General features: G+C 42.0%; 1 protein-coding gene across 1 annotated transcript; it reads right to left on the bottom strand.

Moving 5' to 3' along the window:
* Positions 1-1540: 1540 nt before the first annotated feature.
* lyar (Ly1 antibody reactive homolog (mouse)) lies at positions 1541-15588 on the bottom strand. The gene is made up of 8 exons (XM_064965630.1): positions 15021-15588; positions 10741-10855; positions 10545-10652; positions 10292-10375; positions 5983-6328; positions 5785-5850; positions 3068-3153; positions 1541-2826 (listed from the first exon to the last, which is right to left on the bottom strand). Exons 1-8 carry the CDS (start codon positions 15140-15142, stop codon positions 2689-2691), a joined length of 1065 nt encoding a protein of 354 aa, XP_064821702.1. The 5' UTR covers positions 15143-15588; the 3' UTR covers positions 1541-2688.
* Positions 15589-26566: the final 10978 nt, after the last annotated feature.

Raw genomic sequence — 26566 nt, 5'->3', positions numbered from 1 at the left:
GCCATCAATAACATTGAGTGGCTGCTGCCAACATACTGACTAAACTCTAGCCACTTTAATAATGGAAAAATGTATGTAATAAATGTATCACTAGCCACTTTAAACAATGTCACTTTATATAATGTTTACATACCCTACATTACTCATCTCATATGTATATACTGTACTCTATACCATCTACTGCATCTTGCCTATGCCGTTCGGCCATCATATATTTTTATGTACATATTCTTATTCATTCATTTACACTTGTGTGTATACGGTAGTTGTGAAATTGTTAGGTTAGATTACTTTGTTAGATATTACTGCATGGTCAGAACTAGAAGCACAAGCATTTCGCTACACTCGCATTAACATCTGCTAACCATGTGTATGTGACAAATAAAATTTAATTTGTAATCATGTTTCAGTACTATTACTTGGATCAATACTGACAGCTTGAGCAAGCAGTATTCTTGAAATGTCCAAAGCCAATATCATGCGAGGTCTTGTGGGTCGCTCCACAAATAGATTAGATAGATTAGATTTTTACTTATCTAATGTGATTATTGATTAATTTACATCTGTCCCTCCGGTTTAATGTCAACCCTCTAACACGAACTGAAGTAAAACTATTCCTTAATCTTTTTATTTTAAACATATTGAACATCTAATAGTCAAATTACAGTTTAAAAAGCAGGTGAGGTGGTTCTACTCTTTTTCCAATTTCCTGTTTTTTTTTGTTGGAAAACTGAGCGCGCTGAGTATAACATATCAACTCTGTTACCCATATAGATGGCTAGAGATGTTTTAACAAGTTCAAACCTCTTGAGATGGGAAACATACTAAGAAGTTAAACATGTCTCTTTATGACCATGTAAAAATTTAGTGAAATAAAGACTATTTGTGTAATGACATTTATGCTTTGGAGTATTCTGAAAGGTCTGCACTGAAAAACAATTAAAAATGTGAGCTTGAACCCCAATACTGGCCAGAAAACACAATTTTAATACTTGCAAACTTGAGTAACAGCTTTGCTAATACCCAAAGTATGCAATATATAATTACAGGTAAGCGCAGCGATGAATGAGGATCAGTGTTAAACTCGGAAGGATTAGCAGGAGCTTCATAAAGCTGAGGATATTTCCCCCAGCATCTCCTAGTGACTGTGGCCATGGGTGTTTGTGTGCAGTGAGTGTGTGTATGCAGGTAACATTTGAGTGGTGGAAATCAGACAGCATTAAAACTTCACCTGAGGCTGACACCAATGTCTTGATTCTATGGTGCTTCTGTGTACCCGGCCAAATGAACCCCGTTCTGGGTGCCGAGGAATGTGCATTAGCCCCGTCCCGTGCAAGAGTCAAATTCACCTCAGGTGCACCCCTCCCCTTCCACATCCAATCCCAGAGATAAGGTACCGTTTCACAGCCGTACTGTGGGTTGGAATGTGAAAGAGCCAGTATCCTCCACAACCACTATTAACCCTAAGGCACATGAAAATCATTTTTGTAAATTCTTATTGCTCAATTAATAGGATGCAAACGATTAAACAAACAAAGCATGCAACAAGACAGTGTTTATCTTGCTGGACTAAAGCCTAAGTATTAGCCTGGGGTGAGTCCAGGTGGGCCTCCGCACTAAAGCAAACAGGAAAATAGGAGGGGTGTTAGACAACAATGACAAACATCCATTGAATGGGCTAATCAAGAAAAACTTCCAAAAGGAATAATTCAACTGATTAATCTCTGCCTTTTTTGTTAAGTGCTCCAAATTCTGTCTCGAATAAGTCCGTTTGGAAGTTTTTCTTGGTAAGCCCTTATCACACGAGTGCTTCTGAACCACCTCCATTTGTCAGTCTTGCTTTTACAGAACACTCATTAGGTCTGTTCACACCAATCATTAAACAAGTGTCTCTATTAAAATGAACATGTTGCAAACAGAGTGACTGTTGAAAACAGCCATTTGGCATGGATAGGAGTCAGAAACAGTTATTCTAGTGTCAGAATTGACTACAGTGTAAATAATCATATATTAAATAGTCAGTCATGTCCAAAAGAGTTTGGAACATCCGTACGTCACAATGGGTAAATGAAGGTTGGGTGCTGATTTGACAATGACCATTTCCCCACTAACATGGGATGACCAGCTGCGGTGATTGCGCTTTAACCAATAGCATAGACAGTGAGGCAGACCTGCCCAGAAGCTCTGACTTTCTTTACATAAGACAACATGTCTCATATTTTCTAACTTCAGAAATACTGCACCAAACACCTTAGTTAAATGTAAAATTGCTGAACTAAAACATCCTCGGCAAAGGCGTTAACATTTATTACGGAGTTCTTGAGTTCTAGATTCTTTATGGGGATTTTGAGGACATGAAATAGGCTAGTGTCTCATAGGGGACAAACATCATTAACCAAACGTGGAATTTTTCAGGAAACACACCTCCAAGACTGAAATCTCATTTTCCTAACGAGCAACAGAAAAATATGTGCAAATTGGCATGTTCAGTGGCTCTTTACACTAAAGCCTACATTGTTTCTAGTCTTAAAGAAACAAGACAACATTGGTGACCAATTAAAAGTCAGTAAAGGGTTATGACTTGGTGTTGAAAAATGATTTAATCTTTCAGATGACGTCTTTAAAATGACACGCATACCACTGAAGATGACGGTGAGTTGTTAAAACAGCCACGCTGGAATTCATGATCTACTTCACAAGTCTAACTTTGTCTTTTAATTCTCTAAACTTGGGGTTGCCTTTAATCTTCTTGTTGAAGAGTGCGAGCAGCTCCTCTTCTGATTTGAAATTCCCCTCTCCGCTGAATGAGTAGTAAGCTGACAAAACCTGGAAGGAAAAATGAATTGTACCAATAGTGAAAACAGTGACAATTACAATCATGACCATGTCATATCACTATTCTAGCCCTACAGGCATAATGTAAAATGGTAAAACATGCTACTCCAGTAGTATGTATGAACTATATTTGATCAAATGTACAAATAAAAGTGAGATGCCAGAAAAGCTGACCTATAACTATCTTGCGTGACGCACAATATTCATAGATGTCTGATTCAGATGAACATACCTTCTTCCTGAGTTTTTTCACCGCAAGTCCTTCTTCAGGAGATTGTTTTAAGACTGCCTTTATTGTTCCTTTCCAATTGAACTTGCCTGGAAGTCAAACAAGAGCATTAGCTGATCATGACTAATCAAATTGTATTGGACACATGCGCCAACTAGATCAGGTGTAGACTTCACAGTTACATGCTGTCTTACGAGCCCATTCCCAACAGTGCAGCGTTAAAAAGCAAGACAAGTATTTGCTAAATAAAAAAGGAAATAGTAGCACAAAAACAATAAAGACGCTATATACAAAGTGTACCAGTACAGAGTCAATGTGTAGGGGTACGAGGGAGTTGAGGTACAGTATTTACAGTGCATTAGGAAAGTATTCAAACCCCTTCTCTTTTTCCACATTTTGTTACGTTATAGCCTTATTCTAAAATTGATTAAATTGTACTTTTTCACCCTCATCAATCTACTACAATACCCCATAATGACAAAGTAAAAACAGGCTTTTAGAAGTTTTTGCACAAAAAAACAAAATCTCACATTACGTAAGTATTCAGACCGCTTACTCAGTACTTTGTTAAAGCACTTTTGGCAGCGATTACAGCCACACGTCGTCTTGGGTATGACGCTACAAGCTTGGCACACCAGTTTTGGGGAGTTTCTCCCATTCTTCTCTGCACATCTTATCAAGCTTTGTCAGGTTAGAGCGTCACTGCACAAGCTATTTTCGGGTCTCCTTGATCAACTTCAAGTCTGGGCCCCTCAAGGACATTGAGACTCCCGAAGCCACTTCTGTGTTGTCTTGGCTATGTGCTTAGGTTCATTGTCCTGTTGGAAGGTGAACCTTCACCCCAGTCTGAGGTCCTGAGCACTCTGGAGCAGGTTTTCATCAAGGATCTCTGTACTTTGCGACATTCATCTTTCCCTCGATCCTAACTAGTCTCTCAGTCGCTGCTGTGGAAAAACATCCCCACAGCATGATTCTGCCACCACCATGATTCACCGTAGGGAGGTGCCAGTTTTCCTCCAGATGTGACGATTGGCATTCAAGCCAAAGAGTTCAATCTTGGTTTCATCTGACCAGAGAATCTTGTTTCTCATGGCCTGAGTACATTAGGTGCCTTTTGGCAAACTCCAAGCAGGCTGTCATGTGCCTTTTACTGAGGAGTGGCTTCCGTTTGGCAACTTCACCATAAAGGCCTGATTGGTGGAGTGCTGCAAAGATGGTTGTCTTTCTGAAAGGTTCTCCCATCGCCACAGAGGAACTCCGGCGATCTGCCAGAGTGACCATCGTGTTCTTGGTCACCTCCCTTCTCCCCCTATTGCTGAATTTGGCCAGGCGGCCAGCTCTAGGAAGAGTCTTGGTGGTTCCAAACTTCTTCCATTTAAGAATGATGGAGGCCACTTTGTTCTTCGGGACCTTCAATGCTGCCGACATTTTTTGGTATCCTTCCCCAGATCTGTGCCTCAACACAATCCTGTTTCGAAGCTCTACAGACAATTCCTTCAACCTCATGGCTTGGTTTTTGCTCTGACATGCACTGTCAACTGTGGGACCTTATATAGATAGGTGTGTGCCTTTCCAAATCATGTCCAAACGATTGAATTCACCATAGGTGGACTCCAATCAAGTTGTAGAAACATCTCAAGGATGATCAATGGAAACAGGATGCACTGGAGCTCAATTTCTTGTCTCATAGCGAAGGGTCTGAATATTTATGTCAATAAGGTATACTTAAAAAAAATAATAATAATTACGCATTTGATAACATTTCTACACCTGTTCTCACTTTGCCATTGGATAATGTGTGTAGATTGATGAGTGAAAAAATGCATTTAATCCATTTTAGAATAAGGCTATAACGTAACAAAATGTGAAAAAAGGGAAGGGGTCTGAATACTTTCCTAATGCACTGTACATGTGGTTAGGGTTAAAAGTGACTAGGATATATAATAAACAGAGTATCAGCAGCGTATGTGAAGTGTGAAAGTGTATTTGTGAGTGTGGCGTCAATATGAGTGTGTCTTTTGTGTGTGTAAGCATATGTAGTGTGTGTGTTGGAGTGTCAATGAGTGTGTGCGTAGAGTCTAGTTAAGTGTCCTTAGTGAATGTGCATATAGCCAGCGCAATGGAGTCAATGTAAAACAATTAAGATAAAGAAATAAATAAGAGGGGGAGGGTCAATGTAAATTGTAGCCATTTGATGAACTGTTTAGCAGTCTTACTGCTTGGAAGCTGTTCAGGTGCCTTTTTGGGTCACAGACTTGGCGCTCCAGTACCGCTTGCTGTGCGGTAGTAGAGAGAACAGTCTATGACTTGGGTGGCTTGAGTCTTACTACATGCATGACAATTTAAAATTGAAGGTGCTTTTGTCTGATATCTAATAATCACTGTTTCCAACTAATATTGAAAGCACATTTATGTAGGCCTACTCTGCAGCAAAGGGATGTGTCAACACTGTCCCCTGGTGGCAACATTTTGAAAATGTAAAAAACTGAGGTAATGACCTAAGTCCAATGTGCGTCCCAATCCTCCACTCTTCTCAAAAGTGTGCACCCTTCTCGGCATGGATTTAACAAAGGTTGAAAACTCCCTCCAGCCAATGCTTTATGTGCGGTGTGCAAGTGCACACTTCGGGAAAAAATGTGGTGAATTTGGATGGAGCCCAAGTCTTTTCTCACTATGAAAACTATGCAGGACAATGAGCACATTCCCAGAATAACTGGTACCTTTGGAACTTGCTTCTCCTGCAGCACCCTCTGCCTCCTCCTCAGCCGCTTCTGTGTTTTGGTCATCTGGAAGGTAGAATAAAAAGAAACTGAATCAAAGACTAATGTGCATTTTCCAACAGCAAGTGTGAAGAAGAGCAGAAACGTGGAGTGTCACACTCACTTGAGAAAAGAACCCCCTGAAAATGTGTTATATACCTTCGGAACTGTCCTTTTTACTGGTCTTCCGTTTCTTGGTGGTCACCTCTCCTCCAGCATCGTGGCCTTTTTGCTCCCCATCTTCCTCAGAACTCCTCTTCCTTTTGTCCTTTCGTTTGCCTGCGCTTGCTTCCTCCTCCTCGGTGCTACCGTTCTCCGGGGCTTTCTTTTCTTTCTTCCCGCTTTTCTTTTGTCTTGCCTCTTTGCGCTCACGCTTGTTCAACTTCTTCTTCTCTGGTGGTGGCTCCTCCGATGTGCCATTCTGATTGCTCCCATTAGTCTCGGTCTTGCTTTCAGCAACAGACTGCCTGGGTTCCTCAGTCTGATTCGGGGCTTCGGGAGCCAGCTAAAATCAAAAGTTTATTCATATAACATTGCTTTGAATTATGAAAATTAAATCAATTGCTTTAGTTAACGTCACATGATTTGTAAAAATACACATTGATTCTGTTTAATATATCATATAAACTGAGTGTACAAAACATTAGGAACACCTTCCTAATATTGAGTTACACCCCCCTTTGCACTCAGAACAGCCTCAATTTGTCAGGGCATGGACTGTACAAGGTGTCAAAAGCGTTCCACAGGGACGCTTGCCCATGTTGACTCCAATGCTCCCCAAAGCTGTGTCAAGTTGGCTGGATGTCCTTTGGGTGGTGGACCATTCTTGATACACACAGGAAACTGTTGTGTGAAAAACCCACCAATGTTGCAGTTCTTAACACATAAACCAGTGTGCTTGGCACCTACTACCATACTCCATTCAAAGGCACTTAAATCTTTTGTCTTGCTCATTCACCCTCAGAATGCACAATATATTGGTAAGCATATTGGAATCGGAAAATATTAGCTAAAAATGGCAACATCGGCCTGATGTCTAGATTAACGTTGATGTGCAAAACCAATGTCAAAGCTGACTAACCTAGCCCACGTCTGCTGTGTGGATCTATTTTTTTTAAGTTTCAAAGGAAAATGACGAAATGTCCATATGCAACATCTGTGCTGCTATTATTCCCCGAGGAGGGGAGAAAGTGAAATCTGTCAATACCACAAACCTAATTACTCATTTGAAAGTGCATCACCCCCAGACAACTAAACAAGTTCAAGTCGAGCAGTCATTTGAAAGAGACAATTCAAAGACGAAATCCATTAACGCCAAGATAATGGAATTCATTACCCTTGACAATTAACCGTTATCTATCGTGGATGATGTTGGCTTTCGCCGACTGGTTGAGCACCTCGAGCCCCAGTACACACATTTAAGATGGCGCTATTTTTCAGATGTTGCCCTACCAGAGTTAGACAGTATTGTTGAAACGCACATCCATGAGCTACTTGCTATGGGCGTCACTGCTATTAGCTTCACGACTGACATTTGGACCAGCGACGTCAGCCCCATGAACATGCTGAGTCTGACAGCACAGTGGGTCGACGAGAATTTCATACTGAGGAAAGCCGTATTGCATGCTCAAGAATGTGTTGGTTCTCATACCGCTGCCATTTGAGAACATGTTTGAACTAGAGGTCGACCGATTAATCGGAATGGCCGATTTCAAGTTTTCATAACAATCGGAAATCGGTATTTTTGGGCGCCGATTTTTTTTAAATTTTACAACCTTACAGTTAACTAGTCCAACGCAATAACGACCTGCCTCTCTCTCGTTGCACTCGAATGCAGTAAGCCAAGGTAAGTTGCTAGCTAGCATTAAACTTATCTTATAAAAACAAATCAGTCATAATCACTAGTTAACTGCACATGGTTGATGATATTACTAGATATTATCTAGCGTGTCCTGCGTTGCATATAATCTGACTGAGCATACAAGTATCTGACTGAGCGGTGGTAGGCAGAAGCAGGCACGTAAACATTTATTCAAACAGCACTTTCGTGCGTTTTGCCAGCAGCTCTTCGTTGTGCGTCAAGCATTGCGCTGTTCATGACTTCAAGCCTATCAACTCCCGAGATGAGGCTCGTGTAACCGAAGTGAAATGGCTAGCTAGTTAGCACTCGTTAATAGCGTTTTTAAAGAAAGGTATAAAAAAATATATATTTTTTAAAAATAGCGTTATATCCTTCCTGTTTGGCCCTGTCCGGGGATGTCCTCGGATGGGGCCACAGTGTCTCCTGACCCCTCCTGTCTCAGCCTCCAGTATTTATGCTGCAGTAGTTTATGTGTCGGGGGGCTGGGGTCAGTTTGTTATATCTGAAGTACTTCTCCTGTCCAATTCGGTGTCCTGTGTGAATCTAAGTGTGCGTTCTCTAATTCTCTCCTTCTCTCTCTCGGAGGACCTGAGCCCTAGGACCATGCCCCAGGACTACCTGACATGATGACTCCTTGCTGTCCCCAGTCCACCTGGCCGTGCTGCTGCTCCAGACCTGAGCCCTAGGACCATGCCCCAGGACTACCTGACATGATGACTCCTTGCTGTCCCCAGTCCACCTGGCCATGCTGCTGCTCCAGTTTCAACTGTTCAGCCTTATTATTATTCGACCATGCTGGTCATTTATGAAAATTTGAACATCTTGGCCATGTTCTGTTATAATCTCTACCCGGCACAGCCAGAAGAGGACTGGCCACCCCACATAGCCTGGTTCCTCTCTAAGTTTCTTCCTAGTTTTTGGCCTTTCTAGGGAGTTTTTCCTAACCACCGTGCTTCTACACCTGCATTGCTTGCTGTTTGGGGTTTTAGGCTGGGTTTCTGTACAGCACTTTGAGATATCAGCTGATGTACGAAGGGCTATATAAATACATTTGATTTGAAACGTCACTCGCTCTGAGCCTTCCCGTAGTTGTTCCCCTTGATCTGCATGGGTAACGCTGCTTCGAGGGTGGCTGTTGTCATTGTGTTGCTGGTTCGAGCCCAGGGAGGAGCGATGAGAGGGACGGAAGCTATACTGTTACACTGGCAATACTAAAGTGCCTATAAGAACATCCAATAGTCAAAGGTTAATGAAATACAAATGGTATAGAGGGAAATAGTCCTATAATAACTACAACCTAAAAACTTCTTACCTGGGAATATTGAAGACTCATGTTAAAAGGAACCACCAGCTTTCATTTGTTCTCATGTTCTGAGCAAGGAACTTAAACGTTAGCTTTCTTACATAGCACATATTGCACTTTTACTTTCTTCTCCAACACTTTGTTTTTACATTATTTAAACCACATTGAACATGTTTCATTATTTACTTGAGGCTAAATTGATTTTATTGATGCAGGGTAGCCTAGCGGCTAGAGCGTTGGACTAGTAACCAGAAGGTTGCAAGTTCAAACCCCTGAGCTGACAAGGTACAAATCTGTCGTTCTGCCCCTGAACAGGCAGTTAACCCACTGTTCCCAGGCCGTCATTGAAAATAAGAATTTGTTCTTAACTGACTTGCCTGGTTAAATAAAGGTTAAAAAAAATACAATAAAATAAAAGTGTTCATTCAGTATTATTGTAATAGTCGTTATTACAAATACATTCTTTATTTTATTTAAATCGGCTGATTAAATCGGTATCGGCTTTTTTGGTCCTCCAATAATCGGTATCTGCATTGAAAAATCATAATCGGTCGACCTCTAGTTTGAACCTTGGAAACATGAACACACTCCTAGCTCCACTAACTCAAGAAATAAGCTCATCAACTGCATCTGCAGCAGACGTGATACCCTCTGACATGGCATTAAAAAGCCTGCTCAACAAAACTGCAGACACAGACCGTGTGGTTAAAACTTGCAAAAGTACTCTACTAGAGGCTGTGAACAAGTGATTCAGTGGCATTCTCTCTGAGTCTCTTTACTGTGTCGCCACCATGTTTGACGCTAGGTACAAGGACCGCTACTTCGATGCAGACGAGAAACAGGGTTTACGTGAAATGTTGCAGACAGTTCGACAAGTTCGAAAAGGACACAGTGACATTGCACACCGAGGAAGAGGACCCATGACAGAAGAGGCCACAGACAGACAGAGCTGAAACGTCACCAATTGACATGTATGATGAAATCATATGACTGAACAAATGAACAACGAAATAGCACAGCAAGTAAGTGAAAGAAATAGGTTTTGATTATGTTTTACTGGTAATAGGGACATGCGTAAATGCCAACAAAATAACCTTTGGCCATTGTGTGTGTTTGAACTATTCTAACTGTACTAGAATGCTTAAAAGGCTGCTAAAAATGTAATATTGGGAATCGGTATTGTGGTTTTTGGCAAGGAAAATATCGGTATCGGCCAAAAAATGTAATATCGGTGCATCCCTAGATAAAAGTGTTTGCTAAATGACCCTAATTATGTTAACACCCTTCCTTTAAGAGATACTCACGCTGCTGGTTGCTGCTGAAAAGATGTCCCACACCTGGTCATGCAGCGTGGGATTGTGGATCTTCAGACTGTTCTTCATCCAGTTCTGATGGAGTGAGCACCACGTGACCGCATTATTACAAGAGTGATTTAATAACATTTCAGCAAGCCAAGCATAAAATAGCTGGAAACGGACACTGCGGGCCGGCACAAAGTCACGCACCACTGACAATAAACGGACCATCATGTCCTGAGCAACGATAGAAACAACCAACCTGGAACTTCGACTTCTTTCGTGGGACGTTGTCATACGAACTGACTTGATTTAGAACATCTTTCAGCTTGGCACCGATTCCTGGTTTGTTCATGGCTTCTTGGATCCTCTATGGAAAAATCTCATCCATTAATCATCTACCCCACAAAGTGCTGAGAAACAAAAGAGGGAAATCAGATGAACGATCTATTTCTCACTTGAATCCATTGTTGCTGTTTGACATCCCCTTTGTTGGACTTAGCCTCATAGCCCTTGCCTCCATACTTCTGATCCTCGCTGATGCATTTGATGTGGTTCTTGTAGTCATTTCCCCTGTTGGGGAAGACATAGCTATTCTATGTACCCATCATAATCATTTACCCGTTCAACATGTGATGTTGGCTTGAACCAGTATATGTGTTTGAGACAAAGCACAGATTCAAACTCCCATTCACCAGCTCTGCAAGTGTTATGTCAAAACACGTTTGTTGATCGCAAAATATGGAGTTTCACTAAGCAGCCATCTTCATTTACTCCAATTACGGCCGGTATCTATCCCAATACCTAATCAGTTTAGTCCTAGTTATACGATGCCTATAGAAAGTATTCATACCCCTTGACTTATTCCACATTTATTTTGTTGTGTTATAGCCTGAATTCAAAATGGATTCAATATATTTTTTCCCTCACCCAACGACACACAATACCCCATAATGACAATGTGAACCTGAGATAATACACGTTAGAATCACCTTTGGCAGCAATTACAGCTGTGAGTCTTTCTGGGTAAGTCTCAGAGCTTTGCACACCTGGATTGTACAATACTTGCCCATTATTCTTTTTTAAATTATCCTGCAATTATTTTGTCATATTTGTTGATCATGGATAGAAAACCATTCAACTCTTCACATACATTTTCAAGCACATTTAGGTTAAAAAAAAATCACTCCAGTGTAGATTTGGCCTTCTGTTTAAGTTATTGTCCTGCTGAATTAAATCTCCCAGTATCTGGTGTAGAGGTTGACCGATTAACTGAAATGGCCGATTTCATGTTTTCATAACAATCGGTCATCGGCATTTTTGGACACCGATTATGGCCGATTACATTGAACTCCACGAGGAGACTGCATGGCAAGTTGACTACCTGTTATGCGAGTGCAGCAAGGAGCCAAGGTAAGGTGCTAGCTAGCATTAAACTCATCTTATAAAAAACTATCAATCTTAACACAATCACTAGTTAACTACACATGGTTGATGATATTACTAGTTTGTTTATCTAGCTTGTCCTGCGTTGCATATAATCAATGTGGTGCCTGAAAGTGTGTCACTTCTCTTGCGTTCAGTGTAAGCAGAGTCAGGGTATATGCATCAGTTTGGGTCGCCTGGTTCGTTGCGAACTGTGTGAAGACCATTTCTTCCTAACAAAGACCGTAATTAATTTGCCAGAATTTTACATAATTATAACATAACATTGAAGGTTGTGCAATGTAACAGCAATATTTAGACTTGGGGTTGTCACCTGTTCAACAAAATACGGAGCGGTTCCGTATTTCACGGAAAGAATAAACTTTTTATTTTTGAAATGATAGTTTCCGGATTTGACCATATTAATGACCTAAGCCTCGTATTTCTGTGTGATTATATATTATAATTAAGTCTATGATTTGATATTTGATAGAGCAGTCTGACTGAGCGGTGGTAGACAGCAGCAGGCTCGTAAGCATTCATTCAAACCAAACTTTCCTCCGTTCACCAGCAGCTTTTCGCAATGCTTGAAGCACAGCGCTGTTTGACTTCAAGCCTATCAACTCCCGAGATTAGACTGGAAAAACTATAGTGCCTATAAGAACATCCAATAGTCAAAGGTATACGAAATACACATGGTATAGAGAGAAATAGTCCTATAATAACTACAACCTAAAACTTCTTAACTGGGAATATTGAAGACTCATGTTAAACGGAACCACCAGCTTTCATTTGTTCTCATGTTCTGAGCAAGGAACTTGTTGAAACTCCCCATCCCGGATCCGGGATCGTGACTAAAGCCTCAGGCTCATTAGCATAACGCAACGTTAACGATTTCTGAAAATCGCAAATAAAATGAAAATAATACGCCTGCTCTCAAGCTTAGCCTTTTCTTAACAACACTGTCATCTCAGATTTTCAAAATATGCTTTTGAACCATAGCAATTGACTAATTTGTGTAAGAGTATGCTAAGCTAGCTTAGCATTTTGAGTAGCATTTAGCACGCAACATTTTCACAAAAAACAGATAACCAAATAAATAAAATAATTTACCTTTGAAGAGCTTCGGATGTTTTCAATGAGGAGACTCTCAGTTACATACCAAATGCGCAGTTTTTCCTGAAAGCGTTTGTGTGTAGGAGAAATCGTTCCGTTTTGTACATCACATTTGGCTACCGAAACGAACCGAAAATTCAGTCACCTACAACGTCAAACCTTTTCCGAATTAACTCCATAATATCGACCGAAACATGGCAAACGTTGTTTGGAATCAATCCTCAAGGTGTTTTTTCACATATCTCTTCATTGATATATCGTTCGTGGAAGCCTGCATTCTCCTCTGAATTCTGTGGAAAAATACTTGCAGCTGACTTTTGCGCACCAATTTCGGCGCAGGACACCGGGCGGACACCTGGTAAATGTGGTCTCTTATGGTCAATCTTCCAATGATATGCCTACAAATACGTCACAATGCTGCAGACACCTTGGGGAAACGACAGAAAGGGCAGACTTACTCCTCTCGCATTCACAGCCATATAAGGAGACAACGGAAAACAGAGCCTCAAAAATCCTGCTCATTTCCTGGATGCCGTCTCATCTTGGTTTTGGCTGAAGCTCACGTTCTAGGGCACGCACAGAAAATATCTTTGCAGTTCTGGACACGTCAGAGTGTTTTCTTTCGAAAGCTATCAATTATATGCATAGTCGAGCATCTTTTTGTGACAAAATATCTTGTTTAAAACGGGAACGTTTTTCATCCAAAAATGAAATTGCGCCCCTAGAGTTTCAACAGGTTAAATGTTAGCTTTTTAACATGGCACATATTGCAATTTTACTTTCTTCTCCTACACTGTGTTTTTGCATTATTTAACCAAATTTTACCAGTTTAATTATTTATTTGAGACTAAATTGATTTGATGTATTATATTAAGTTAAAATAAAAGTGTTCATTGTTCATTCAGTATTGTTGCAATTGTCATTATTACAAATATATATATATATATATTTTTTAAATGTCCGATTAATCAATATCGGCTTTTTTTGGTCCTCCAATAATCGGTCGGCCTCTAACATATACACATATTTTTTAAACACATATTTAACCCTTTTTTAAGGTAGCACAACACTGCCTTTATACTTCCATTTGTTTGTTTTTTAAACCAGTAATGGTTACCTTCAGACTAGTCCCGTGACACACCATCGTGTTTGTGATAGTGTGGACATAATAGTGCCCTGACCAAGACCAGACTGAGAGCACACATTACACCAGTTTTAAGGTCTCTTCACTGGCTGCCTGTGAGTTTTAATTAATTGTAAGATTCTTCTATTGATTTTTAAATCAATCCACTATTGTGCAACCCAATACGTGTCAGATATGCTTTTAAGTTATGCACCCAGTAGGTCCCTCTGGCACTGGCCTTTTAACTATCCCAAAGCCTAGGACCAAAATGCACGAAAAGGCACCCTTTAGTTACTATGCGCTCAGCCTCTTGAATAACCTGAAAGAAAACCTAAGGGGGGGACAAAACTGGAAATATTTAAAAGAGATCTTAAAACTCATCTTGTTTAGCTTTGCTTTCCATATGTCACGTTTTATTTTTAATTAAGTTTGTTGTTGAGGTAAGATAGCTTTTTTCCCCCTCCATTTTTTCCCTGTGAGGCACATTGCTTTGCATTCCATGTCTGAAATGTGCTGTATAAACACAGCTTGATTTGATACCTGGTGTATATTGCCAGTGATCGTTACTCATTGTGTATTTATTATTACATGTTATTAACTCTATTATTTCGTATACTTTCTTTCTCTGCATAGTTTGGAAGGGCCCGTAAGTAAGCATTTCACTGTTAGTCTACATCTGTGTTTTACGAAGTATTTGATATATACAATTAGACTTATGTACTTCCAAATAAGGTCTAAATAAAAATGCACAAGGAACCTAAAAAGTTCCTCTTCGGCAGCCCAAATGCATACATTTTTATTTAGACCTTCTTTGGAAGTACATATCAGCCGTAACGGGAGTGAATTAAGATAGTTACTCAGCGAAACTCCATATGTAGTGATCAACGAACGTATTTTAACGTTATAACGCTTACACAGCTAGTGAATGAGAGCTTCAATCTGAGCCTTTTGGGCGTTAGAGGTGTCTAAACGCACAGACAGATACTGGTTCAATGTTGGCTATGCAAAGCAAGCAACCAAACTGCGATGTACCCAACACAGCAAGAAGGGGAAAAAACATTCACAAGCACTTACCAAAAGTCTTTCCCGCAGTCAATGCATGACAAAATTTCACATCCACGGCACATGTTCACATGTTTTTCGACTTGGGCTTTCTTTAGTGATTCACCACACGCATTGCACGTGAAGAAGACCATGTTGGACTAACGTTAGCTGATACTACCGTTCTTTTAAGCCTCAATTAATACTACCAACTAACACAAGTCAATGAACTCAACAAAACAAATTCCTTTTGGACAACGTTGCCTTGCTTGCTATATACTATGCCAAATTACGTTTTAATCGATACAGAATGAGACACATGGCATGGGCCAACAATTCCTGAACTAACTTACCGGGCGGTAGCTAGTGTACGTTAGCCGGCTAGCTAGCTTACTCTAGTCATGCAAAGAACAAGCTTGTTACTTACTAAGTTACAACGGCATTTCAAACTAACATTGTGTCATATTAATTATATGAAGCTACTACACAGGTCATTAGCTGTAGTAGCAATACAAAGACGTTGGGGAAAAAACCCATGTAGGTTCGTCGTGCAAAAGTTTTAAAACACGCGACTTCTTTCAAGCCAGGAAGTGTTACATTATTTACCTTCCGGAAAAGCGGCAGTAGGTTTTGAGGAGTTCCAGTTCATGGCATGAATCTTAAATATTTTCTTATGGCACTGGGCCCAGATTCACAAAACCTTCTTAATTAATCCTCCTGTTGTGTTCGTTTCATGCATAATGTATGGATTATTTTGACTATAAAAATACTCAGATGAAATATATTGTGCTATTTATCATAGACTACTTTGTGTCAAAGTTTAATAAGAACATTTGTTTTGAAACCATTTCAAATGTTTAAATAGTGGCACAAAATAACATCTGTTGTGTTCACGGTCAAAACTGACCGGTATGATTTTAGAAAGGACATAGGCCCAAAACTACACATGAAAACTTTACCATATTACAAAATGAATGTCTGAACACATTAAAGAACAACAGTAACAATAACAGTATTACTAACAATAACAAAAACATTCAAATGTTCACAATCTGTCAATCAATGGTGGTTACATTTTGTGTGTTCTCATGCACATGTTGGACAATCCCTGGTGGTTGTTGCATGTGCCTTGCAAATATATGCACTGGATTTATGGCACATAATGCTCGTTTTGACATCTCTTTTGCACCTCTTCCTTTTGTCTCTTCTGTCTCTGGTGGCCATAGATCTTGCTTCTGGCCCTTGTATATCTCTCACCAATCCAGCCGAGGATGGTGTTTGAGGAAGATGTTGACGCCTTTGAATGAGGGGTGCCACCATGGCTTTCCCCAACTCTTCAAGGAATAGTCTCCTCTTGAAGAATTTCCCCTGCTTCCAGCCTGGATTCACCTTCATCCACACCACAAATGCGTTGTAGGCCGACACATCTAGGATGTTGAAGAACACCACCATGGGCCAACGTGCCGTCATCCTCTTACAAGAGTATGTGTCTGTAACCTGTAAAAGTGGAACAATCAGTAAATAAAATAATGACTACATGCAATTGATACTTCATGTCTTGCATGGTAACGTGAAAAATTGCATCAAGCGAATATTTACATATTCAAATGAATAGAATTCACTCCATATTGTTCACAAATTCAATGAGTATTTCACCAAACAACAACATGTCTTATTTTTTATGGTGCAGATAAAACAATCTGGTAATAGGAAAAAAAGTACATGAGACTTGAAAGATAAAAAGTAACATACCTCAAATTTGTCAACTCCCCCTTTGTTCCTGTTCTAATCCAGGACAGCGTTGGACTTCTTGTCCTCCCTGGTACTCACAGCGACATCCCTGTGCAGAGTTGTCATCAGAAGCACGTTCTTATTTTTCTTCGGGCAGTAGGACACGAGTGTGTGTATCGGTGAAGGTACATTTAGAGGGAAAACGATCCCTGTCCTTGGTAGTGAATAAGGCAGGAGGCAACTCAGGCCCACCATGGTCATTTTTTGGGGGAGTAGCTCCTGACCATGAGCATATGAGGTGAAGAAATTGTCACATGTTATGTTGTGCCCCTGGAGACCTGCAGTCATTTCCAGGACCACCCGCTTCCCCTGGTTCCTTTCAGGAACACCGTCAGCAGGTATCCCGGTGTGAACCTGCATGTTCCAGGTATAACTTGTCCTGGCATCACATGCTGCCCATATCTTTATTCCATATTTTGACGGTTTGCTTGGCATGTACTGTTTGAATTGGCAGTGTTCCCTAAAAGCGACCAGACACTCATCCACTGTGATGTCTGGACTTGGGTTATAGATGAGTGGCAGCCACTCCATCCACTTGTGCCAAATCTCTCTGATCGCTGCCAGCTTGTCTTGTTGACGGAGGCCTGGTCTTGTATCACGGTTGTCGAAGCGAATCACCCGTGACAACACGTGAAATGTCTGGAGTGACATAGTGGCACAAACAATTGCCTGACCAGACTCTGCATCCCATAAACTGGTGGTAGATTAGTTTCTGGATCTGTACCAACAAGCCAAAATCAAGAGACCCACGTATGCTTGGATGTCTGTCCGGTGTACCTCCTTCCAGTTGTCTTTGTAAACGTGTCTCCCCTCCAAGTTTCTCATGTTTATCACTATAGTTTCAATTGACTCTGTCAGGAACAACTCGAAGCAGGATTTTATGTCATCAACCTGGGATATGGCGTATCTCGATGGCCCTGGGGTCATCCTGATAACATTTTCAGCCGACATCCGACCTCTCAGGTGGGGATGAAGACCAGGACAAATTCCCATTCTTTGACCAGAATGTAACAACAACCTCAGCAGGGCCCTCTTCCTCATCACTGGATTGTTCCACATCGGTAGTCTCTTGGTCTTGATCATATTCGGTATTGCATTCAACTTCTGACACTTCCTCCTCTAATGCATCTTCACTGTCAGTTTCCTGGCTTCTCTCCTCCTCACCAGTGTCATGATCAAAGATATGATCAAGAGCCTCACATACAGTATATCGTTTGGTCATTGGGCTGCCACAGAATGAATTGTGAGCAAGACATCAAAAAAGCTTTATATACCAGAGCTGCGAGAAAAGTTCCATATATTATTGAAGCAATGTTGCGATTGTTTGTGAGAATGCCAACAGGTGTGGTTCCCGTGGGGGAAAGATTATTTTGGGGAAAGGTCCCCTTGGGGTTTGCTATGGAAGCCAAGAAGGGGAGTGAGGTGTGTGTGTGTGTGTGCTCAAACACACATGCATGTGGGGGTCTGGGAGAAGAAGTGTGTCCACCTGATGAATGTGCATGTGCCTGAACTCAATTTTATACACTAATTGCAGTCTCACCAATTCATTTCTAATGATCATAATTTTTGACCGGGAACATCACAGGTGTACAAAAGTTAAATAAAACACCCAAACTGTAATGAAAATCATCTAAATATATTTTGTGTGTTCAGATACCCTGTGTGGACAAAGTCATGGAACCATATGGCAATCAGATTAAATCAACTACATTTTTCAGAGAGAAAACATGTAAATAGGTCCAATTCGACTGGAAAACAACAGGGGGTTTAAGAAGAAATGTCTTCTTAACAGGCATTCCTTAACTATAGACTTAAGAAGGAAGTTAAGCAAAGTTGCTATTCCTCAAAAAGGTTATTGGACATTTTGTTGCGCTGTTTCTTATGTTTCTCCTTAAGCAAAAAGTTCATGGAAATGTTCGTAGTTCCAAGACAGCCAAACTCAGGGCAGTGAGAGAAAAAGCTAACGAAAGCAATTTTTTTACTCACTCACAAACTTAATTTGAAAGTTTCAGTATTTATTATTAACCCAAGAACATGTTTTAGAACAGTAATATCAGTCACATAATTAGTTAAATAAAGTCCAAATGTGTGCAATCTAAGTGTCACATAATCTGACACATGATCTCAGTATATATAAACCTGTTCTGAAAGGCCCCAGAGTCTGCAACACCACAAAGCAAGTGGCACCATCAAGCAAGTGGCACCATGAAGACCAAGGAGCTCTCCAAACAGGTCAGGAACAAAGTTGTGGAGAAGTACAGATCAGGGTTGGGTTATAAAAAAAGATGAGAAACTTTGAACATCCCACAGAGCACCATTAAATCCATTATCAAAAATGGAAAGAATATAGCACCACAACAAACCTGCCAAGAGAGGGACGCCCACCAAAACTCACCGACCAGGCTAGGAAGGCATTAATCAGAGAGGCAACAAAGAGACCAAAGATAACCCTGAAGGGGCTGCAAAGCACCACAGCAGAAATTGGAGTATCTGTCCATAGGACCCCTTTAAGCTGTACACTCCACAGAGCTGGGCTGTACAGAAGAGTGGCCAAAGAAAGCCATTGCTTAAGATCTAAAGGTCCCTGGTTTGATCCCGGGTTTCGGCAGCAGATCGGTGTCAACCATTTTCCACTAAGGAAAAAAATTAACAAACACGTTTGGTGTTCACCAAAAGACAGGTGGGAGACTCCCCAAACATGTGGAAGAAGGTACTTTGGTCAGATAAGACCAGAATTTAGCTTTTTGGCCATCAAGGAAAATGCTATGCCTGGCGCAAACCCAACGCCTCTCACCACCCCGAGAATACCATCCCCACAATGATGCATGGTGGTGGCAGCATCATGCTGTGGGGATGTTTTCATCAGCAGGGACTGGGGAACTGGTCAGAATTGAAGGAATGCTAAATACAGGGAAATTCTTGAGGGAAACCTGTTTCAGTCTTCCAGAGATTTGAGACTGGGATGGAGGTTCACCTTCCAATAGGACAATGACCCTAAGCATACTGCTAAAGCAACACTTGAGTGGTTCAAAGGGAAACATTTAAATGTCTTGGAATGGCCTAGATAAAACCTCATTCCAGTTGAGAATCTGTGGTATGACTGAAAGATTGATGTACACCATCTGAACCCATCCAACCTGAAGGAGCTGGAGCAGTTTTGCATTGAAGAATGGGCAAAAATCCCAGTGGCTAGATGTGCCAAGCTTATAGAGATATACCCCAAAAAACTTGCAGTTGTAATTGCTGCAAAAGGTGGCTCTACAAAGTATTGACTTCGGGGTGTTTATAGTTATGCACGCTCAGGTTTTCTATTTTTTTGTCTTGTTTCTTGTTTGTTTCACAATAAAAAATATTTTGCATCTTCAAAGTGTCATGTTGTGTAAATCAAATTATACAAAACCCCCAAAATCCATTTTTATTCCAGGGTGTAAGGCAAGAAAATAGGAAAAATGCCTAGGGGGGTGAATACGTTCGCAAGCCACTATAGCAGAGTGTAGTGAAATGCTTGTGCTTCTTGTTCCGACAGTGCAGTAATATCTAACAAGTAATCCAACAAATTCACAAAAACTACCTTATACACACAAACGTAAAGGGATTAAAAGAAAATGTACATATAAATACAGTTGAAGTCGGAAGTTTACATACACTTAGGTTGGAGTCATTAAAACTTGTTTTTCAACCACTCCACAAATTTCTTGTTTAACAAACTATAGTTTTGGCAAGTCAGTTAGGACATATACTTTGTGCATGACACAAGTCATTTTTCAAACAATTGTTTAATGTCACGCCCTGGCCATAGAGAGGCTTTTATTCTCTATTTTGGTTAGGCCAGGGTGGGACTAGGGTGGGCATTCTATGTTCATTTTCTATGTTTTGTATTTCTTTGATGTTTGGCCGGGGGTGGATCTCAATCAGAGGCAGCTGTCTATTGTTGTCTCTGATTGAGAACCATACTTAGGTAGCTTTTTCCCACATGGGTTTTGTGGGTAGTTGATTTCTGTTTAGTGTTTTTCACCTTTCAGGACTGTTTCGGTTATTCCCTTTGTTATGTTTGTATTTAGTTTTCAGTCTCAATAAACTAACATGAACATGTACAACGCTGCGCTTTGGTCTTCACCTTCTTCCACCAACAGCCGTTACATTTAAAAACAGATTATTTCACTTATAATTTACTATATCACAATTCCAGTGGGGCAGAGGTTTACATAGATTAACTTGACTGTGCCTTTAAATGATGATGATGTCACCTGAGTCAGCTCTCCATACTCATCCTGAGGTGAGTGCTAGCCGTCTGGTGAAGACTGTGCCAGCCCCACGCACCAGGCCTCCTGTGCGCCTCCCCAGCCCTGCACGTCTTGTGCCAGCTTGGCGCTACATATCTCCAGTACGCGTTCTTATCCAGGTGCCCTACATTCCAGCTCCCCGCATCTGCCGGGCTAGGGTGAGGATTCAGCCAGGACGGATGGTGCCAGCCCTTCTCTCCAGACCTCCAGTGCGTCTCCTCGGGCCAGGATATCCTGCACCGGCTCTAAGCACGGTTTCCCTAGTTCCCCAGGAGATGCCAGTGCAGCCTGTTCCAGCTCCCCGCACGTGCCGGGCTAGATTGGGTATTCAGCCTGGAAAAGTGGTGCCAAGGCTACGCACCAGATCTCCAGTGCTCCCCCACAGCCCGGTCTATCCTGTGCCTCCTCCACGGACCAGGCCTCCAGTAGGTCTCCACAGCCTGGTGAGTCCTGTGCCTGTGTCCTGTCCGGAGCTGCCGGAGTCGCCCTCCTGTCCGGAGCTGCCAGAGTCGCCCTCCTGTCCTGAGCTGCCAGAGTCGCCCTCCTGTCCATAGCTGCCAGAGTCGCCCTCCTATCCGGGGCCCGTTGCGAGGGTCCCCAGTCTGGGGTCGGTGGTGAGGGAGAGGCGCCACCTAATTGGGCAAAGCCTAAGGTGGAGCGGGGTCCACGTTCCTCACCGGAGCCTGCCGCTGTAAAGAAGGCCCGCCCGGACCCTCCCCTTTAGAATCAGGTTTTGCGGCCCGAGTCCGCACCTTTGGGGTGGGGGGGTACTGTCACGCCCTGGCCATAGAGAGGCTTTTATTCTCTATTTTGGTTAGGCCAGGGTGGGACTAGGGTGGGCATTCTATGTTCATTTTCTATGTTTTGTATTTCTTTGATGTTTGGCCAGGTGTGGATCTCAATCAGAGGCTGCTGTCTATTGTTGTCTCTGATTGAGAACCATACTTAGGTAGCTTTTTTTTTGTATGTAGTGTTCAGTCTCAATAAACTAACATGAACACGTACCACGCTGCGCTTTGGTCCTCACCTTCTTCCACCAACAGTCGTTACATTTAAAGACAGATTATTTCACGTATAATTCACTATATCACAATTCCAGTGGGTCAGAGGTTAACATACACTAACTTAACTGTGCCTTTAAACAGCTTGAAAAATTCCAGAAAATTATGTCATGGCTTTAGATGCTTCTGATAGGCAAATGGACATAATTTGAGTCAATTGGAGGTGTACCTGTGGATGTATTTCAAGGACTACCTTCAACCTTCGACTACCTACATCATGGGAAAATCAAAAGGAATCAGCCAAGACCGCAGAATGTTCTTTTTAGACCTCCACAAGTCTTGTTCATCCTTGGGAGCAATTTACAAATGCCTGAAGGTACCACGTTCATCTATACAAACAATAGTAACAATAGAAGGGAGTTGCAAACATAGGATCTGTGCTCCAGATAGTATAATTTGCAAATAAATTCATAAAAAATCCTACAATATGATTTTCTGGATTTTTTCCCCCTCATTTTGTCTGTCATAGTTGAAGTGTACCTATGGTGAAAATTACAGGCCTCTCTCATCTTTTTAAGTGGGAGAACTTGCACAATTGGTGGCTGACTAAATACTTTTTTGCCCCACAGTATTATGTGTGTAAAATTATTTTTTGAAGGTTGTACTGATTATGATGAGCTAAGCTAATTCCAGCGATGTGTGTGGAGCCATGTTTGTTGGCATACAATGCATTCTGGGTTTCACGCAATCGTCTCTCGGACCAAAGATGCTATAACAAAATTAGGTGAGTAAGGGTTCACTCATTTTTTGAGAACTTCAGGAAGTGAATGGTGAGATGTGAACGATGGTAAACACACCCCTTCAAAATGCATACTATAAACAGACCAAACTCATCTTGTCTTCTCTTATTATCTTTGGTTTCTGTGAGGAAAAAAAGCATGGCAGTGCACTGAAACTAATCGTCGGATTACTTTAGATTTCTAGAAAGTGTTTTACTAGATGATTTTGATCAATGGTGAGCTCACCCGCGATGTGATTAATTATAAATAGTAATTGCTATTAGCTAATTCATATTGTAGTTTGTCAGCTGAGAGTTATACAAATATGACCACGTGTGTTGCATCAATCTTTCCTCAGCGCTACGACAAATGTAGCCTATATTTTCTTTCCCCGGTTTGGATGATTGTGTTATGCTATAGATACTTCTGTGAATATCTGAACACTGCATCCCAAAAAATAAACTGCTCACATTGTGGATATAACTTTGTAAGGACTGTGTTTGTGTAAATAGTTTCTGAAAAAAAGTGTGGTCAGCTCAAATGCTGATTGTTGCGTAATTCGAAACTGGCCATTCTAAATAAGCGTTCTAAATAAGCGTTCTAATCACACGGGGGTGATCTTACGCTTCAGGGACCACTGTAGAATGATCACACCCGTGTGATGGTACATGTGAAAGGGTTAATAAGCATGAATTGGATAGCCTCAATGTGATTCCCTGATACTCATAGGTTGATGGGAGTGGTATTGTGGGTGACCCTGCCTATAGAGCGTCGGGCAAGACGCAGATGCAGACACGGGTGGCAGATGGTTTGAGGCTCTGATACTTATTATGATCCAAGGGGTAGGCAAGAGAATGGTTGTGGACAGGCAAAAGATCATAACAAGGTCAGAGTCCACAAGGTATTGAGTGGCAGGCAGGCTGAAGGTCAGTGCAGGCAGTATGGTCATGCAGGTGGGTTCTAACATCAGCACTCTAACATCCATGGGAATGGAGAGGAGCTGAGTGAGGATGCCCAGCTCGGATGCCCGTGTGGCGTCAAGAAAACTCTCATCGGCCCCAGAGTCAATGAGTACCCGGAGAGTTTTCGACTGCTTCCCCCATAGCAGGATGGCGTGGAGAGGGGTGCGAGTAAGCGGAGAGGGAAAGTTCTCCGTATGGCCCACCAGAGTACTCGCCCCTACCGGTGAACCTTGTCTTTTATTGGACATGCAATACAGGAAACTGTTCCTGTTAAGCCTGCGTAAACTGTCGGCTGGAGACAACCTACCTCTGCCTAGATGCATCGGCTCGGGAAGAGGCGAATCGGCAGACTTTAGAGACTCTCAGGGGAACTTGGGTAGCATCAGATTTTCGCGGAAATGTAGAGGTCGGGGATTTCCGGGATGCCTCGGAGGTGAGGTGGAATCAGACCTCCTCTTCTTCCTACGTTCCCATAGCCTCCCATAAATCTGGATGGTCAAGGTGATGAGTGAGTCAAGATCCGTCGGTAGTTCCCAGGCTGCTAGCTCATCCTTAACTTCCTCCGATAATCTGTGCAGGAACCTGTCAAACAACGATTCCAGGTTCCAGGCACTGTCAGCCGCCAATGTGCGGAAATCCACCGCATAGTCTGGCACACTGCGGGAGTCCTGCCGAAGCTGGAGTAACTTCTGGTCAGCCTCTCTCCCGGACAATGGAGAATCGATAACCTTCTTCACCTCAGCCATGAACTGCTCCAGACTGAAGCATACGGCAGACTGTTGTTCCTACACTGCTGTAGCCCTGACGAGAGCCCTCCCGGACATCAGCGTGATGAGGTATGCTATAATCGAGCGGTCCGAGGGGAAGGAGGAGGGCTACAGCTTGAAGATGAGGGAACACTGAGTGAGAAATGCCCGACAGATTCCTGACTCTCCAGCGAAGCATTCCGGAGGAGGTAAGCGGGGTTCTCGGGAAGCCGGGGTGGCCGGGAGAGATGCGCGCTGCTGACAGCTGGATAACTGAGGGGCTGGGAGGTTACCCGTCATAGTTGGCTGCCTAACAGACAACCCGCAGAATTGCTCCAGCAATGTATCCAGCGCGCGGTCATGGTGTTCGGCCAAGTTCTAGAAACCTTCCATGACACCACGAAGCAACTCCTCATGCCTTCCAATGGTGACTCATTGGGAGGAGGCGACGTTGCGGAGCTGGTCCGAGTCTGCTGGGTCCGTCATGGCCAGTTCGTACTATCAGACTTCAGGATAAGATCCAGATGCAGACAGTCAAAAACCGGAATGGTCAAAAACCGGGAGAGCTAGAAAACAGGAACTAACAAGAAACAGGAGTATGGGAAAAACAGTGGTACGCTTGACGAGACTAGACGAACTGGCAACAGACAAACAGGGAACACAGGTATAAATGCACCAGGGATAATGGGGAAGATGGGCGACACCGGGAGAGGGGTGGAGACAAGCACAAAGACAGGTGAAAAAGATCAAGTGTGACATACGCTCCGTATTTTCCACTTGCTGCCCCACCACCACAGAAAGCACTGAGCTAGGCTGAAACACCAGCATTTTGGAGCTGCCTTACTCAGTAAAACAAAAAAGAGACCATGTTTATATTTTTGCAAACTGATATGTGACACGTATTAATGCCAAAATAACATTCCCCACCTGCCCTGAACGACGCGTCGCCACTGCCCATAACATGATGCATCCACCGCTATGCTTGAAAATATGGGATTGTATCGGATTTGCCTAAACATAACACATTGTATTCAAGTGAAAAAGTGAATTGCTTTGCCAATTTTTTTGCTGTATTACTTTAGTACCTTGATGCAAACACAATGCATGTTTTGGAATATTTTTTATAGGCTTCCTTCTTTTCACTCTGTCAATTAGATTAGTATTGTGGAGTAACTACAATGTTAAGATTCACCCTCAGTTTTCTCCAATCGCAGCCATTGATATTTGTAACTGTTTTAAAGTCACCAAGGAAATCCCTGGGCGGTTTCCTTCCTCTCCGGCAATTGATACTGTATAGGAAGGACACCTGTATATTTGTAGTGACTGGGTGCATTGATTAATAATTTCACCATGCTCAAAGTGATATTCATGTCACGTTCTGACCTTAGTTCCTTTGTTTTGTCTTTTGTTTTAGTATGGTCAGGGCGTGAGTTGGGTGGGTTGTCTATGTTAGTTTGTCTATGATTTTCTATTTCTGTGTTTGGCCTGGTATGGTTCTCAATCAGAGGCAGCTGTCAATCGTTGTCCCTGAATGAGAACCATATCTAGGTAGCCTGTTTTCCATTGTGTTTTGTGGGTGGTTGTTTCCTGCTTAGTGTTTTTGGTTCACCGTTCAGGACTGTTTGTTTGTCTGTCGTGTTTGTTGTTTTGTCTAGTGTTTCATATTTCATTAAATAATATGAATACTTACCACGCTGCACCTTGGTCCTCCTCTCCTTCCCCAGACGACAAGCGTTACAATTCATTGTCAGGTTAAAAACGTTTTTTTTTTTTACCCATCTACCAATAGATGACCTTCTTTGCGAGGCATTGGAAAACATTTTTTATTAAATGTTCAGCTCAGTATCAATGTTTCTTTCTTTTGATTAGATTTAAAATAGTCTTTCAAAGTTTAGATGTAAAACCATTATTTCCCTAGACCTGCTCCCATGTGTTATCTCGTGCGTAGCCTATGCATGGGATGTAGGCTAATGTTGTTACATCACTTGGCTGCCAGCAGCAGCATCCGCTCAGAGGG

The sequence above is a fragment of the Oncorhynchus masou genome, chromosome 5, assembly GCF_036934945.1.
Source record: "Oncorhynchus masou masou isolate Uvic2021 chromosome 5, UVic_Omas_1.1, whole genome shotgun sequence".
In the NCBI taxonomy this organism is placed as follows: Eukaryota; Metazoa; Chordata; class Actinopteri; order Salmoniformes; family Salmonidae; genus Oncorhynchus; species Oncorhynchus masou.
Note: the sequence above shows the minus strand (reverse complement) of the source record. Positions and strands in the feature narration are given on the sequence as shown.